The 15254-nt window shown below is 38.1% G+C and overlaps 1 protein-coding gene across 3 annotated transcripts in view; it reads left to right on the top strand.

The window, feature by feature from the left end:
• LOC110988498 (EVI5-like protein) overlaps positions 1-13429 on the top strand; it is a 30717-nt gene extending 17288 nt beyond the window's left edge. For 2 of the 3 annotated variants that reach the window (XM_022252061.2, XM_022252059.2), the window contains 7 exons: positions 2922-3071; positions 4754-4900; positions 5379-5537; positions 5745-5891; positions 6127-6222; positions 8523-8618; positions 10108-13429. In XM_022252061.2, coding sequence (XP_022107753.2) covers positions 2922-3071; positions 4754-4900; positions 5379-5537; positions 5745-5891; positions 6127-6222; positions 8523-8618; positions 10108-10350 — 1038 coding nt within the window. In that variant the 3' untranslated portion in view covers positions 10351-13429. Of the gene's footprint in view, positions 1-2921; positions 3072-4753; positions 4901-5378; positions 5538-5744; positions 5892-6126; positions 6223-7650; positions 7693-8522; positions 8619-10107 lie in introns of all 3 variants that reach the window. The other variant, XM_022252063.2, reaches the window with a different exon arrangement.
• The last annotated feature ends 1825 nt before the right edge of the window (positions 13430-15254 follow it).

The raw sequence follows: 15254 nt of genomic DNA, 5'->3' as shown, positions 1-15254 counted from the left end.
AGATTTGACTAACCAGTTGCTTTTGTTCGTTGGTTGCCTTTTTACTTTTGTCACATTAAGCCCGTTTGGGGATTGGGATAAGGTATAAATTAATTTTCACACCAAGGATCAGGACATTAAAGTACAAATGTGTTGTTTTTGTCCAAAATGCTAACCCACCTGTATAATTTCATATCAAATAATCAAGATATTGGTTTTGGATTTTGAATTTTGTTCATTTGTTTCTATAACTATCTACAACATAAAACAAAAAGCACATTATAGAAATATTCTAGGAAAAATTTCTACCATATTTGCATTTTAAAAAAAATTTCAAGCCTTACATTACAAGCATCTACATGTATTCATAATGAAGCCATCTCCATAGTAACAGACTTCATGCCTGTTCACCCTGTATTAGTCATCATCATCAAGATTCATTGTTGTCACATGTTGCGCCTGGTCCTATATGTGCATGTTTCATTGCATTTCTACATGTACATTGCTGAATTCATCTGATATTAATATCTAATGTGTTACCTGTGGCAGTGTTCTTAATCATGGTGTGATACATGTGTTGCCCTTTCTCAGTGGTTGTTGGAACAGCTGAAACTCAAGCATGCCTTAGTTATTTGTCATGTTTGTGGATGTACATGTACAGCTGTGTAAAAATTATTGACCAAGTTTTTGCTGAAATCAAGAAATTCTGGCATTTTGTAAATTTGCAACCTGTAGAGTGTTACAAGTTATAATTTTAGCCTGGTCTTCCTCTGAAAGGTTTTAGCTTTCGATATTATAATGCGCATTAATGAATTATAATTAGCAGAATGCTCCAATGTGACACATGTACACGTATTCATTATTCTTTTCACTCCTGGCTTTGTGAAGTTGCTAGGCAATTAACATACAAATTACTTCTGACAGATTAGCTGTCAGTTTCTTTTCCACAGTTTCATCACATGCCTTTTTCTGATTGGGATCTTTATCTTTGCATAGTTTCTCTGGTCATGTAATTTTATTTGAAACAAAAACCACTCAGGTTTTCAATGCAGCAACAGTTTGTGTAGCATTGTGATTTACTTTTAATTCATGGCAAATTTTGTTACATGGCCTGGCAGTGTTTACATAAAATCTTGTACACTTTATGCATCTCTGATTTGCCACCCACTATTTCTCTGGTAAGCACATTAGAAAGGTCACATTGCCATAGGCAGATGCACTTCACCAGCCTTGGGATGTGTTTAGCATCTGCTAGGGAGGAGAGATGTAATCACAAGGCATTAACTACATGTACATTATTTGCTCCTGGTATGCCTGGAGGAGTAGCCATGACCTGGCTGATGAAGAGATTTGGGCCCTTTTCCAAATCTTGGCTTTGTCTCCATATCTGGCTTCAATTGCCATCACCAGTTTCAAATGTTTACTGTTTGAACTAATATCTTTACCCTAAAGTAAATGATTTGAAGTTTTTGTGACAGAAAACACTGCATGAATTTGAATTGTTATGGCCTAAAATGAGACAAAGCTTTCATATAGAAAACCTCTTGAAGCTCAAAGAATGAAATAAGTAACTGGAATGCCACAGACACAATAAATGCACTGCTGTTGTAGAAAATGTTGACAAGTGTTTTTAGTTGTTGTTGCTCAGTTTGAAGTCTCTGGTGAAAAAGAAACTCATTTATACTTGAAGTGATTGTTCGTGTTTCTCACTGTCTGATTTATCCCTTTTAGAATTTAACTGTTGCTTTTTCCTTGCACCTCCCATTGTGGATGTGTTTTTACTTCAAGATGCTTTGAGTATAATGAAGTTTGTGCTAGTGATTTCTAGTATTTCCATACATTTAGAGAAATGCCAGTTTTTATATCCATCCTTTGAAAGGAATTTGAAGTCATTATAAAACTCTTTGTATCAAAGTTGAAAGACCTGTTTACAACCCAAAATATGTCAGGTTGAGATTCTAGGAGGTCCTGCTATTTTCATCGCAGCGGAATTTTTGTCCGTAAAATAAATCACCTTTTTTTCTCAAGCTGCTGTCCCAGTGGCAGCAAAATTACTCTAACTGCCATCAAAGATGCTTCCGTATGAAAAGATTATGCCTAAAACATGACGCTGTGAAACATTGCGCTCTAAACAGATCAACAGCCCAATAAAATCCCTGAAATGCTATCTGGTAGTTCCGGCAAGGCTGTCTATGTCTGCATGTATTGATTACTGACATCTGCTGAGGTTTGTGTTACTTGTGAATTGCAATACAAGACTAGATGGGATGGAAAGACCAGTACAATGCAACATACAGCCCGTGCCTAAATGCAGTGTAGGTGCCAGCATGGAAACAAAGAAAGTGGAAACCAAATTAACACAGATCCTTGCAGTATGATTATCTTGGAGTGTTTTTGTTGTTAGTAAAATCTTGGGCATGGAAAGACAACAGATGAAATAAATTGGACTGGACAGTGAATATTGTACATCAGTTTACTTCTGTTGAACATTAGACTTATTCAGTGGGTTCATGCAGCAGCAGACAGACCTCTTTCTTCTGTAAATCCACATCCCAAATACCCCCCACAAGTGAATGAATTTTGTAAAGGGATTCCAAAGTTAGGAGGGCAAACTGAAACATGTATTTTACTTGAAAAGACTAACATTTATATCTGCTAATGATGTTATAACAAGTACATGTATATTTACAATGAAAGGATATGCAGAGAATCTTAGAAAATGACTTCATTATTGTACATCTACAAACAACCTCCTGGTATGTTTACCAAGCAACCAGATGTACATGTATTAATTATAAAAGTGTTTTTTGGGGAGGAGGGGAATGAGGGGAGGTACATTGTTGCTGAGGCAGTCTTACTATTACAAGGTGTGGAAACTCTAACATAACGTGCATGTACTTACAGTCGTGTTTACAATGTGATCGGTGTGTTTTATTTCTCAGGTTAGGAATGACAATTCTGAACCAGTAGACTCTGAATCAGCAGGTATCATTATGGCATTACAAGAAGAGCTCATTGCTGTCAGACTACGAGAGGCAGAATCTGCAGAAACACTGAAAGAACTCAGAGAAGATATCAAGTCTTTAGAGAAGGTACCAGTATAACAGGAATCTGATAAACAACACTTGCAGCCAGCTGACTGCCAGTAACCTCATGGCAGCAGGTTGACTCCTTTGTTTGAGTCCTTGCATGAGTTACGTGTATGACAACAAAATGATAACACTGCTGCATTCAGTAAAGTGATTGCAGAAGAAGGTATGTCAGGACTGGTAAAGTACCTGCAGCCAAAAAACTGATTTCCAAAGGGTAGTATTTTGGAATGCTGCACTCAACCATTGTGGCGGTATTCAATGAGTCAAAAGCAAGGAAGTTCCTTTAAAATTATCATTCTACATTCTGGATCTGTCTAATTAAAGATTTTATAATTACTGAAAATGGGTCACTTGGGAGACATTCACATAGGGACATGCACAAAATGTTCAAACTTTACCATCCCATAATTCAATATTCCCTAATCTGATCTTAACCAAACTCTGCATGTTTTCCTTTCAGACCCTAATCTATCATCTCTCAAATTGTGGACACTAAACATTTTCCTCCTTATGATAGCTGGAGTCTCCCTAATGACCGATGTCTCCCTAATGTTGAAAAATTTACCGCAAAATGTCTCCCAAGTGACCTATTTGGAAATATTTTTTTATCTGTCCAAATGAAAAAAAGTTTCAATTGAGGGTATAGCTTAAGTAGGAAAATAGTCAAGCTGTTTCCCACCACATTGTTCAAAACGATCAGGGGAGCACAATTCAAAATGGCAATTTTTACGAATAAGGCCTATGGACTCCACTTAACCACTTCGCGCCATTGGCAGTTATCGATGTTGATGATGCTGGGGCAGGATAATTATCATTTTTTCTGTTTTCAAAATTCTTAAAAATTCTTACCTTCATTTACTGGACACTTACGCCCACACAAAGGACTGTCTGGTTCTACTCTAATCTGACAGACAACATGTATTGACACTGGAATATTTCAACCAGGCCGGCCGCCTTGTAAAAAAAGCCCAGATTTTGTGTTGTTACGTAATTTTCATTTGTCCACGAAACTGGCACAGTGCGCCATTGACCTCTTTTCAATTGGAGCCAGATTAGCTGCGGTGGTGGAGTGCTTTTGTCCCTGGTCGTAATCCGCTCGCACTAAATCCCGCAAACCGTGATAAACTGTTTCAAAACATGGCCGGATTATCTCCACTATTGAGAGTGAAAAAATGTCGGTAATGCCCAGCAGTCTGGTCTTTTGTTACAAGTATGGTCTTTTGTTACAAAGCCCAGTTCCCTTTGTGCAATTTGCAACACCCCAGCCATGCGTATAAAGAATATGTGTCCGGTACTGGAAACCCCAGCAGCAAGTGGTTAAAGTACCATGTCACCAGTGAGACAAAGATCTGGCTGGCATTTGGATATTGTTGACCATTGTGCACCCTACTTTCACACAAAGACATAGATTGGTTTGCACATTGTCTTATATAAACAATTTGTGCAGACTCCTCATCATTCACATACAAACAAGTATGAGTGTCTGATAATACTAAGGGATCTTGTGTTGCTAGGTATTAAACAAGGCAAACTCTTTTTTACATAGTGTCCAATGTATAGAGAATGGAAAATAAAATTGGGAAGGAGGGACACCTTCCAAGAGTTATTTTGTAAATGATTGGTGGACAAGCTATGTTTGCATAGGCTGAAGAACTATATGTACTTGTTCTTTCTGTTCACAGGCAAACAAAAAGTTAAAAGAAGAGCCTGGCCACTCAGTGGAAGCATTACAAGATGAGCTGATTGCTGTCAAGCTACGAGAGGCTGAAGCAAACCTTGCATTGAAGGATTTGAGGCAGACTGTCAACGACTTGGAAGGCCATTGGCAGGTAAGACAGCTTGTGGGGTAAACTTTACTTTAAAGTTAAAGAAAAAACCTTGAAAACACCCAAAGACTTAAGACAACCAGTCATTGCATGGAATGGTCGATGGCAGGTATGACAGGCTGAGTTTTACAGGATAACAAGGTTTGTTGCAGTGTTAAGTTACAGCAAACCTCACAATCAAGGGTCAGAGACAAACATTTAGAATTCTTGAAGGAATATTATGTGAGGTTGAGCATCACTGGAAATTGTACAATTGTATATTGAGCTGAGGATGAAGGATTTTCAACAAATAAACAGGCTTATGGTAGACTTATTGTAACTTCATACTGTACTTTAGAAACTCACAAAATGGTTGTCATCATTAATAGGATTGAGCTTTGAGCAAAACTTGACTTTGAGAGACACTAAAGCCACTATGATGCAAGTTAAATCAAGTCAAGACTTATTTGAATTTCCTGAGTTATATTCCATCCATTTTAAGGCACATCTACAAAGGGCTTCGTGTAGGAAGAAGGATGGCAACAGCAAAGAGACGATGCACACGTTGACTGAAGAACTGATGAGTGTTAGGTTACGGGAAGCAGAGACAGCAGCTGAGCTGAAGGAAATGAAACAAAGAGTGATGGAATTAGAGACACAGGTAGGTCTGGAAGTTGGGTTGGTGGGTGGGTATGTGTTTGAATGCCTCAAATTGAAAAAAAAATCGTTGAATGCCTAAGGAGAATTCGAGAAAAACACTTTAGCTGAAAGAAATGGGTTGGGAATTTGTGTCATTAGGAAGTTTGGGTTGACAGGAATGAGAGAAATCAAGTTGAATTTTTTTTATTACTCTTGTGTGTGTTTTCAGAATCAAGTTACAAGTAATCAGTTCAGACGCAGTGAAGAAGAACGACTACAACTCAAGGCAGATCTTGAAAAGGTTACAGAACACGAGAAGGAGTTACAGGCCTCCCTCAACAACTCAATGAAAGAACTTGTTAAACTGGAGGCTAAGGTAAGTCATGGCTCTATTTAATTGAATTGGAGAACGGTAAGTACTCTTTAAATGGCCAAATGTTGGTAAATGTTGGTAAATGTTTACAGTATACTTGATCTCTGCAAAACCTGTTTGTTAACCTAGTGTAAGGGACATCATAAAGCAAATCACCCACTGGTAATTCATCTTGATTAAAATTTCAACAGTTTATCGGGCATACATAGTTGTACATTTGTTTTGTTTTTTCACTCAGAGTAAGGAGGAGATGTATGCTGTAAGATTACGAGAGACAGAGGCCAATGCTTGTCTGGCTGAGCTGGCTCAGAAGATGGCAGAACTGGAAATACAGGTAGGTGAAAAGGAGGACAGCAACATGTATACATAAAAAAGGTTGACCAATATCAGTGTACATGGATGACTGATACGTGATATCCCATTTTATGCTATACCTACATCAGTTCCCATTATCTGAATGGTGGATTGTTGATTGGATGTCATTGAATTACTTCTTTTTCTTGGTACCCATTGAACAGATCTTCATTTCACTTGACTGGTTTCCACCCGTATTTCATGTATTTCATTGCCAGGAAGAAAGAACAAAATAGTTACGAGATGGGAACCGGTCTAATATTATAATATTACTACCGTGGGTAGCACTTCAGATACGAATCTATTTCGCAAAATGGCAGACATTAAAACACGAGGACCTTTGTTCTCTGAACAGGAGAGGATTTAAATGCAGCTATTGTATAAACAAATAATGAATGTTTCACATCTGGGCGAATGGTATTCATCTGTCTCTTCATGAAATTATTCTAACCAGGGCACTCATAAACATTCATTATTTGTATAACATCAATATTTTTATGCATAGAACATCCTTTAAAGCAGGCAGAGTTCAACAGATTGTTACATTTATTGCCATTTGTAAGGAATTTTGATTATCCACAAAGGTTGTTCCACAGTTGTATTTAAGCTGTAATAAGCCCTCTATTGATGTAAGTCATAATAGTCATATAGGATGTTAATGAGTTTACTTGTAGCTGTGATGGTCAGACCTCACCCCCAAAACCAAACTGTTATTTCCACTCTGGGATTTGTGAAATACAATTCATAAATACCGAGAGCAGTTTTTTTATTCCTATTGGTCGAAATGCGTCATGTGACCGTGTATTAACATTTGATAATGCCCGCTGAGAAGTGATAATACCTACTGCACAAATCATGCTCTGGCAAGTGGATATGAGACAGTTTAATCAGGTCTGATTGGTCAGGAGTGTATGTACATGTGCACACGATGCACCATGCGTGCGCCAAATTCATTGAAGGGGATTCTTATTAGACAACTTTCAAAAGGAATATACCACAAAATGGATGTTGGTGTTTGGGAAAATGAAAGTAAAGTTTTAGAACAAAATCGTTGGAAATCCATCATATGTTGACTTCTCTGGACTCTCTGAATAAAAAGGTATGAATAGAAATAAATATGTGCTTGACCAGTCTTAAAACCAACGCTTAAGCCCTTGCTCGGGAGATTGAATGCTGATAATGCCCTTGCCTGCAGTTTGGACATAGTCACATTCATTCACCTGAGCTGGTCTTAAATGCACATTTAAGACTGGCCAAGCACATATTTATTCCGTTAATCATGGCTTTGTCTTAACATTACATGTTCCTCCAATGATCCAATCTGCCCAGAGAATTCCTCTTTTCAGAGTGGTATTACTTTATTGTTTTAATATAAGTCTCATGATATGTTGGTTTGTCTCTTCTGTAGACTTTAAACGAATCTTTTGAAAACTCCAGGAAAGGTTACTAAGTAAGAAACATTTGAAACTTCAAAATGCACTGTGCTTGGCATTTTCTAGGGCTCAGGCGAAGTTGGTATGTGGACTATTGACCAATATACAGAGACAGGCCATCTTTGATTTTACCTCAGGTCATCAGAGTTTGGTCTCTTCTTTTAGGTGGTGGTCTGTTATTTTTAATGTGCTTTTATGTTAAGCATGAAATAAAACGGGCTCATTTCAAAGAGCATTCCTTTAACAGATTATCCCCTGACACTTCAGCTAAACAGAATAAAATGTTTGACAGTAATTCTGTTGTTCTTTTACTGTGATTGTACAATAAATGTGAATTGATGGCTTTTTTATAATGGTTGATAGGACACTGCCACCTATGCTACACTATACAATTAGCCATACTGATAAACCTAGTTGGATGCAAATAAGCATACTAACATCCATATTCTCTAGCTTTTTTGTTGATTTGGGATTTCTTTTCCCTGTTTCTACCATAAGATGGCACCTTACATTATAGTACATGGATATGTTTTCTCCTTTTTTTCCCCTGACAGTCCTCAATCCTGCAACAGGTGAAGGATAACAGGCTGTTTGGGTTAAGAAGATCATGAGCACTGAATTGAGCATGAACTTACACTTAATGTAGTTTGATGAATGTAGAGGCCCGCACTCATCTTCATCAGGCAGATTTGGTTTGTTTGTTTGTTTGAAAGACACAGGGAAATAATTCATTGTTAGCAATACTTTCGTCCAACCATCATGATTTTTGGCAACATCTTACAGGTGTTGAGGGAATCCCTCTTATTTGAAAGATTCCCCCCATCTGTTTTGCCTGTTTACCACACAGAACCAAGAGCTATTGACCCAGAGAACCCTGAGTGAATCTGAGACTGAGAGCAGCATGCAGGAACTCCGCAACAGAATAACTGAGCTTACCTCAGAGGTACTGTTTGTGCCCAAAACTGTCTCCGTTCCCAAATCATCTCTGTCCCACCTTTCACTTGTACCACTGTTATCTCAGTTACTGTATCCTTCTTGCCTCACGCCACACCAGCATATGTACATGTACCACAAAGGTACAGTGTTGATGCCTTTCACCAATTACCAGGTCATCTCTGTCCCACTTGACACCTCCCTGACTCTTCTCCTGTACAGCAGAACAATTGAGCTTGAAACTGTCATTAGATTCAGTTTGTCTTACCTGTTACCTCTGCCACATGAACGTACCTCCCTTCCCCTTAACAGCAACATACCTCTGCCACATAAACATACCTCCCTTCCCCTTAACAGCAACATACCTCTGCCACATAAACATACCTCCCTTCCCCTTAACAGCAACATACATATATGAAGCTCGCCTCAGAAATTAGAAACATGTTGAGATCCACCAGCATTTCTAAAGTGTCTGATTGTTGTATGTCTGCCATCACTTTTTTACTCCTGACCCTACTCCCCAACATGCCAGGACCTGTCAACCATTCCTTAATAATTCCAGTCCCAAGCTGTTGCCACGTCAGGCCATACCTTTGCTGTCCCACATTTTCAAACCACATCTTTGCATTACATACATATATTGTACAATTGGTGAGTTTTTTCATTGATAAAATGCATGTCAAGGTTATCTTTTTCTTATGTTCTCTTGGATTTTGAAATAACAAATTTGTTAGTCATTTTGCTATTGAATGGTGAATTTTCTCTAAATTTAACCAAACACATCAAGGAGGCCTTTGCTCATTCATTTACTTACTTGTTTAATGCACTAACTTTCAATTAATCTTTCAGCTTGAATTTGTTGTTTTGTGTTTCCCTTATACTAAAACTGAATGGGACTTTGAATGACACACTTAATGTTTAACTCTGCTTTCAAACAAAAGCATTGTATTGGAGACCATCACATAAGCAGACTTAAGACCAGAGACAAAGGCCAGTCACAGTAGGATGAACAAGGAATGCTTTATTTGGTTGTGACTTGAATTCAGGCTGGAGGTCTTGTGTTGCTCTTGTAATTGTCTTTAGAGGCCATGACTAAACACTTTGAAACAATTGGAGACTTTGAAACAGTTGGTAGCAACAGTCAACCAGTCCTTTCTTGCCAGTTCTGGATATATGCACATGTAGTTCTGGTCATGGACGGTAGTTCTGAGCAAAACTGCAGAAAAGGACCAGTTTGTTTGTGGCCACCAAATGTCTCAAAGTCTCCCATTCAGCAAGTACTTACACATACTTCAGAGGGATCAATTTTTGCTTTATTCTTATCTTAACAAAGTCTAGTTGTAAGAGCTTGAGCTTTGGTTAACACCATATGCATACATGTATTTGTATAACCATCAGAATCGTAATCTATTCTGAATTTACATGTACATAGTATTGATAGTTCTTGTCCGTGCTTCCAATTACTATGCTCTCACTCAGAACATTTGTTTTCTTGCTAGGTAATGCAGTTGCGTCTAAAACTCAATGCCAAAGTAGGTAGCCATCTTTCCTTCAGCGATCTTACAGACGAGAGCCAGTACCCAGTTAGTGTCATCACTAATCCAGCAGCATCTCTCCATGACAATGACCTAGATGATGATGAGGATAGCAATTCCGGTGAGATGAGAGGGATTGACATATCAGTTATTGAATCAGATGATGAAGTATTGGAAAGAAAGCCATGCAAACAAACGGAGGTTTGAGTCTTGTACTAAGTCTTGGAAGACTTCCTTATTACAAGTGTAGCAGCCATTTCAGATTCATGTGTAAGTTTGTAACTTTTTTCCTAACTTTATTTTCATCTCCAAATTCAACTTCTAAAAAGCTCTGCTGAACAGTTTGTCATGTTGATCCAACAATTAAGGAGAATTATATTGGAAGGCTTTGTGCACCATTCGAAGTTTCCATTTCGGCCATGTCATGTGACTGGCTTCCATTGGATCATTTGGCTGGTTTCCCTGAAGCCATGTGGCTTGTTTCCATAATTAATTTAGGTCATAGGTCATGCCAGTGTCTATTTAGACTTTCCCTTATGTCCAGTTGCTTATGGTTAACTTCAACCTATTATCGTTGGAACTCATTTTGAAATATTAATTTTAAATTTGATGCTGTGAAGAAATTTGGATGTCAGTATGTACAAAGCTTGTAGTATTTCCCCTGTGGTAAATGTTAAACAGTGAGCTAGCTACATTACTCTGACTAATGCGCTGTCACATATATGGGTAAGGTTGAACAGTTTTTAGATGAACCCAAATGCTTAAGATCTATATGAACTATGAGCAGCGTCTCTTGGCGGTAGTTTCAAAACCCTTGAGAGAATGTTTGGACCAGTTGTCTAGGTTGCCTTTGTAAATGTGGCCCTCTAACATAACCATTGCTTACGCATAGTCCTTGATCATGTATATAGGTGCCCCCTGGATGGCCTTTAACATGTATATAGCTGGTCTGTGAGTGAACATGTATATAGATGGTCCATGATTGGGCCCTTTGTGTGCATAGAGTGCATAGTGCTTCCAGAATGCAGAAAGCACCTATTCCCCAGGCCATGTGTATGTCAGGCACGTGTAAAGTGTATAAAGTGCATGAAATGGACAGAGAATACTAGATATTTTTGCACCAAAATATTTAGAATATTTTATTTCATAATCAATTTGTAAGTGTGAACATTTATCATTGAAGATTGTGGGGCAGTTTTTGTTTAATTGTTATTAAACATGTGAAACTTTAAACTCATGACAGTAAGCCTTAAAAATTTTAAGCACTTGACTGTTGTAGTTAGAAAAGCAGCTAATGATTTAATTTATCTCAAAGATAAATGGCTCATGACCCCTACCATTCACCTCTTAATGTGATGGGATAGGAACAGTTTAACCCTCCCCACTCTGTTGATTTTTTGGTGCATTGGACCTTCAATATGTTAGTTTCTATAGGGTTGAACATCTGTCAGAAAGAATTGTATTGCCCAATTTTCATTTCTTTAAACTGTATAATGCACTGCCGTTGCAAACTGGCACCTGAGCAGTGATGCAGGAATGAGATTTATCCCATCATTGTAGTTATGCTTAATACCATGACATTCATTGTAGACTGCTAAGAAGCTGCACATGCTTTGTTGTATTATCAGGTGATTTTGGGGAGATATGGGAATTGTGCTGTCTGCAGGGGATATTAAACTAGTACAAAAACCAAGAATCTGAATTTGATGTTTTACATGTAATTATATATACAATGTATCATTTTTATTTTCAAGCTGATAAGGGCAGTTTTGTTAATGAAGCATTTTAGATTTATGATGCATTTTAGATTTTTCGTTCAATTGCAAGTGTGTGTTATCAGCATTATCACCATAATGTGTTGAATAACAAGCAGAATATGTATCTTATTCATGAAATTGCCACTTGAGATTCTGATTCCTGAATTCACTTATTATACGCTGTTGGATGAGAGACCTACACTGATACATTCATTTTTGACGGGTTCTGCTGTGATCTGTTCCTTCTATGCTTAAGTTTTATTGAAGGTTTTCTTCTGATTCCAGTGGCCAACTCTCGGATAAGTCATATTCCACCTAAATTGATATGATTGCTGTATACATTATGTGGCACAACTTTTTTTTTACATTTCAAGCAATTTGATACCTTGCCATTTATTAACTAGTTGTATGGAGCATATTCGTATTATATTGTATTATTTTATTTTATCAGGTTTTCTTCTGTAATGTTTTATTTAAAGTTTTAAGTAAAGTTTTAGATTGCAAGAAAGTTCGTGAAAAGCACGTAGTTGCCAGGGAAAGAAAGGTTTATCAGATTGTATGATAACTTTGCCCACCAGTTACCAACAGCTTGAACTGCACCCTGTTCTGTTTTCTGTCAACTATACGTACTAGCTAGCAGGGAATAATGTGCACCTTAAGTGTCAGTATTCTAATAAGTGTGTGAAAATATAACAACGATGATGTCTCTTTCCAGCTCAGAACCCTGACTCATGCTTTGCATGTTTGACAAACTGTATGACAACAATGGCTTAATTTATCATTTTTAAAAAAATATTACATTTACTTTCAACTGAGTTCCAAAGACTGAGTGATTGTTCAGGTTGGTGTTTTCCGGCCTGGTTTTTAGATTCACATGTATTATTCCTTTTTCAGTTACAGTTTCTTCAAGTGTCATAAGAAAACTATTTAAAAAATTAAAAACAAACATTCCTAGACGCCCAGAGCATAAAACAGCCTTAAAAGAATGTCGTGACGTCCTACTTGGACTTGAATCCTCAAATTTGCTGTAGATTGCTAGTATCACACATGGACAGTATCGAAAACCAATATTGCATTTTTGTCATCCCAATCCAGTACGTTTACGGATTGTATTTCGTGCAAATAGCTACTCGTTCTCTACGAGTTGTCGTTTTATTGCTTGAAAAAATTATTGTACATTTTATTTGGAAACGAGCTCCGACCTTCTTGTGATCTAAATTGTCGTTTGTATTTTTCATATTTTTCGAGCACATTAGATTTTCTTAAATAAAATTTTGACCAGGGTTCCTTGTTTCTTGTACCGTAAATAAGGGGAATACCTTCATAGTAGGCTATTTCACTGAGTTTATTGATCTCATCACGTTTAAAATTGTTTCTGTGCATATAAGATGTACACAATATAGCAATGAATGAAATCTTTGTTATCTGGCTATTTCTTTTAATCCCCATGTTTTTAATCTGAAGACGTATTTGTCGTTTGTATAGGTTCGCTGATTCTCAGAATATAAATAAGATAATTGTGGGCATTATGGCTGCGTACTTTCTCGTGTCCATCTCTGTTGTTATCTTGACAAACTAAAGACCTCATTAGCACAACCATTAAGCGTATCTCCCTATAAATCCTTCCCCTATATCTGTGTAATCTATTTGGATAAAACTCGGGATACATTGTCACTAATCTATTTGTATGCATGGACAGATTAGCGAACATTACTGGGATGAAATCTCCATCTTCAGTTTGTACACGAGCAGGTTTTAGCAAGCTTTTGCGAAATTACAGAAGTGCTAATGAGGTGTTGGGATTGCTTTCTGTTGTAAAATAACTCTTCTTGGGGTAGAAGAACGTCGCACTCTCTGTTCCAAAGAAATTGAAGGTCTCCGATTTAAGCACAGTGGGGGTAGTTACGCAATAAAGAGATTTTCATGGTCATCAAATAATAGGCCCGTACGAATCTCCTTGTTTACTTTTTCGCAGATATCATGTCCGAGTGGCGTGATTTCTTGATAGGGCTTTTGATAAGGTGAGGGTGACCCCCATCCTGCTCATCCTTGTATGTGACCTACCTCGTCGCAGCCTGCTCAGTCATGTTGCTCTAACACTTGCTTCACTCCATGGTTTAAGCGTGACCAGCTGTTGGCAAATTTAGATGCACATCTCCCTAATTCATATTGTGATCTCTTCTACAGATATTTAAAAGACCATGGCATGCGCCTTTAAAGTTGCTTACAATTTGGTCACTGAGCCACAATACTTCATTTTTATCTGGTTTATCTCGAAGCACAATCCTCAATCTTTCCATTATTAACTTAAAGGGAGTCAGACTCAGACCTATTATTTTTATCTGAAGTGTTTTGATTGTTTAAATCATTTACAACATTAATATTGTCATCTTTGGTATAATATAGATTGCCGTAATAGGGCAGATTATGTGACGGTGTTACATAACGGTGTAAACGGCAAATGTGAACACCAAACGTTGAGAACTGCTCCCTCAGACCAATGGAGGGGGGGTGAACCGCCCCTCAGTTGACCGTAGGCCCAGTTTTTCAAGTAATGTCACTTCACCAAGGCTTTTGAGTAGCCTAAGCCAACACATCCCAGCTTCTCGATTTCCTGGTGCGTAAGTAAGTTTCTAGACAAGAAGAGCCCCATTGCACGGTGTCCGCTCCGAGCAGGAGCAAAAGAGGGCGTCTTTTGAAATGACATGACAGTCCTTCGATACTCACGCACGCATAGGTGCGCAAGTTAATGCGTGTTTGACCCAGAGCACGCTGAGTACGCGCAACGATTTTAGTCTATAATGTGTGGGCTTCGCACGCTGAACTCGTGCAAGAACCCGGTTGGAAAACTTAGTACCATCTGTATTTCTCTCGCCGGTGGTGGGGGTGCACTTCAGCTAAGGGCGGATAACTCCTCTTCCACCGTTATCAGGTTTGCTGAACGCAGTGCCCTGCTCTGCTTGTTGAAATGTTCTGCATTCCACGAGCGTGTCAACTTTTTTCCGGTGTTTACTTTTCTTCTCAGTCTTTCCTCTTTCTCGGTAAAGGTTCACCATACTTCAGTTATGTTTAGGGCTTCTCGGCATTGCTAGATAAAAGAGATCCCATAACAACGTTTTAGAGAAATAATTAAGCCTATCGGTTGTTCGAAAACTATAATCCTGGCCAAAAACCATTGTATGCAAATGTATTTTTATCACCCCAATAATTTTCTCTTCTTGACCCGAAGGGCAGCTGATAAGAGGAAACGATTCCTCTACTTCTGAGCAACCGTTGGGCTGGCAACTATGCAGTGACGTTTTGAGCTAAACTTCCATCCAATCAAACGGCAAGTAGAGAATGACGTTCACGCCG

This window comes from Acanthaster planci, linkage group LG11 (genome assembly GCF_054643075.1).
Source record: "Acanthaster planci isolate LZ-2023a linkage group LG11, COTS_SCS, whole genome shotgun sequence".
In the NCBI taxonomy this organism is placed as follows: domain Eukaryota; kingdom Metazoa; phylum Echinodermata; class Asteroidea; order Valvatida; family Acanthasteridae; genus Acanthaster; species Acanthaster planci.
The sequence above is the reverse complement of the archived record's forward strand: the minus strand, read 5'-3'. Positions and strand labels throughout refer to the sequence as shown.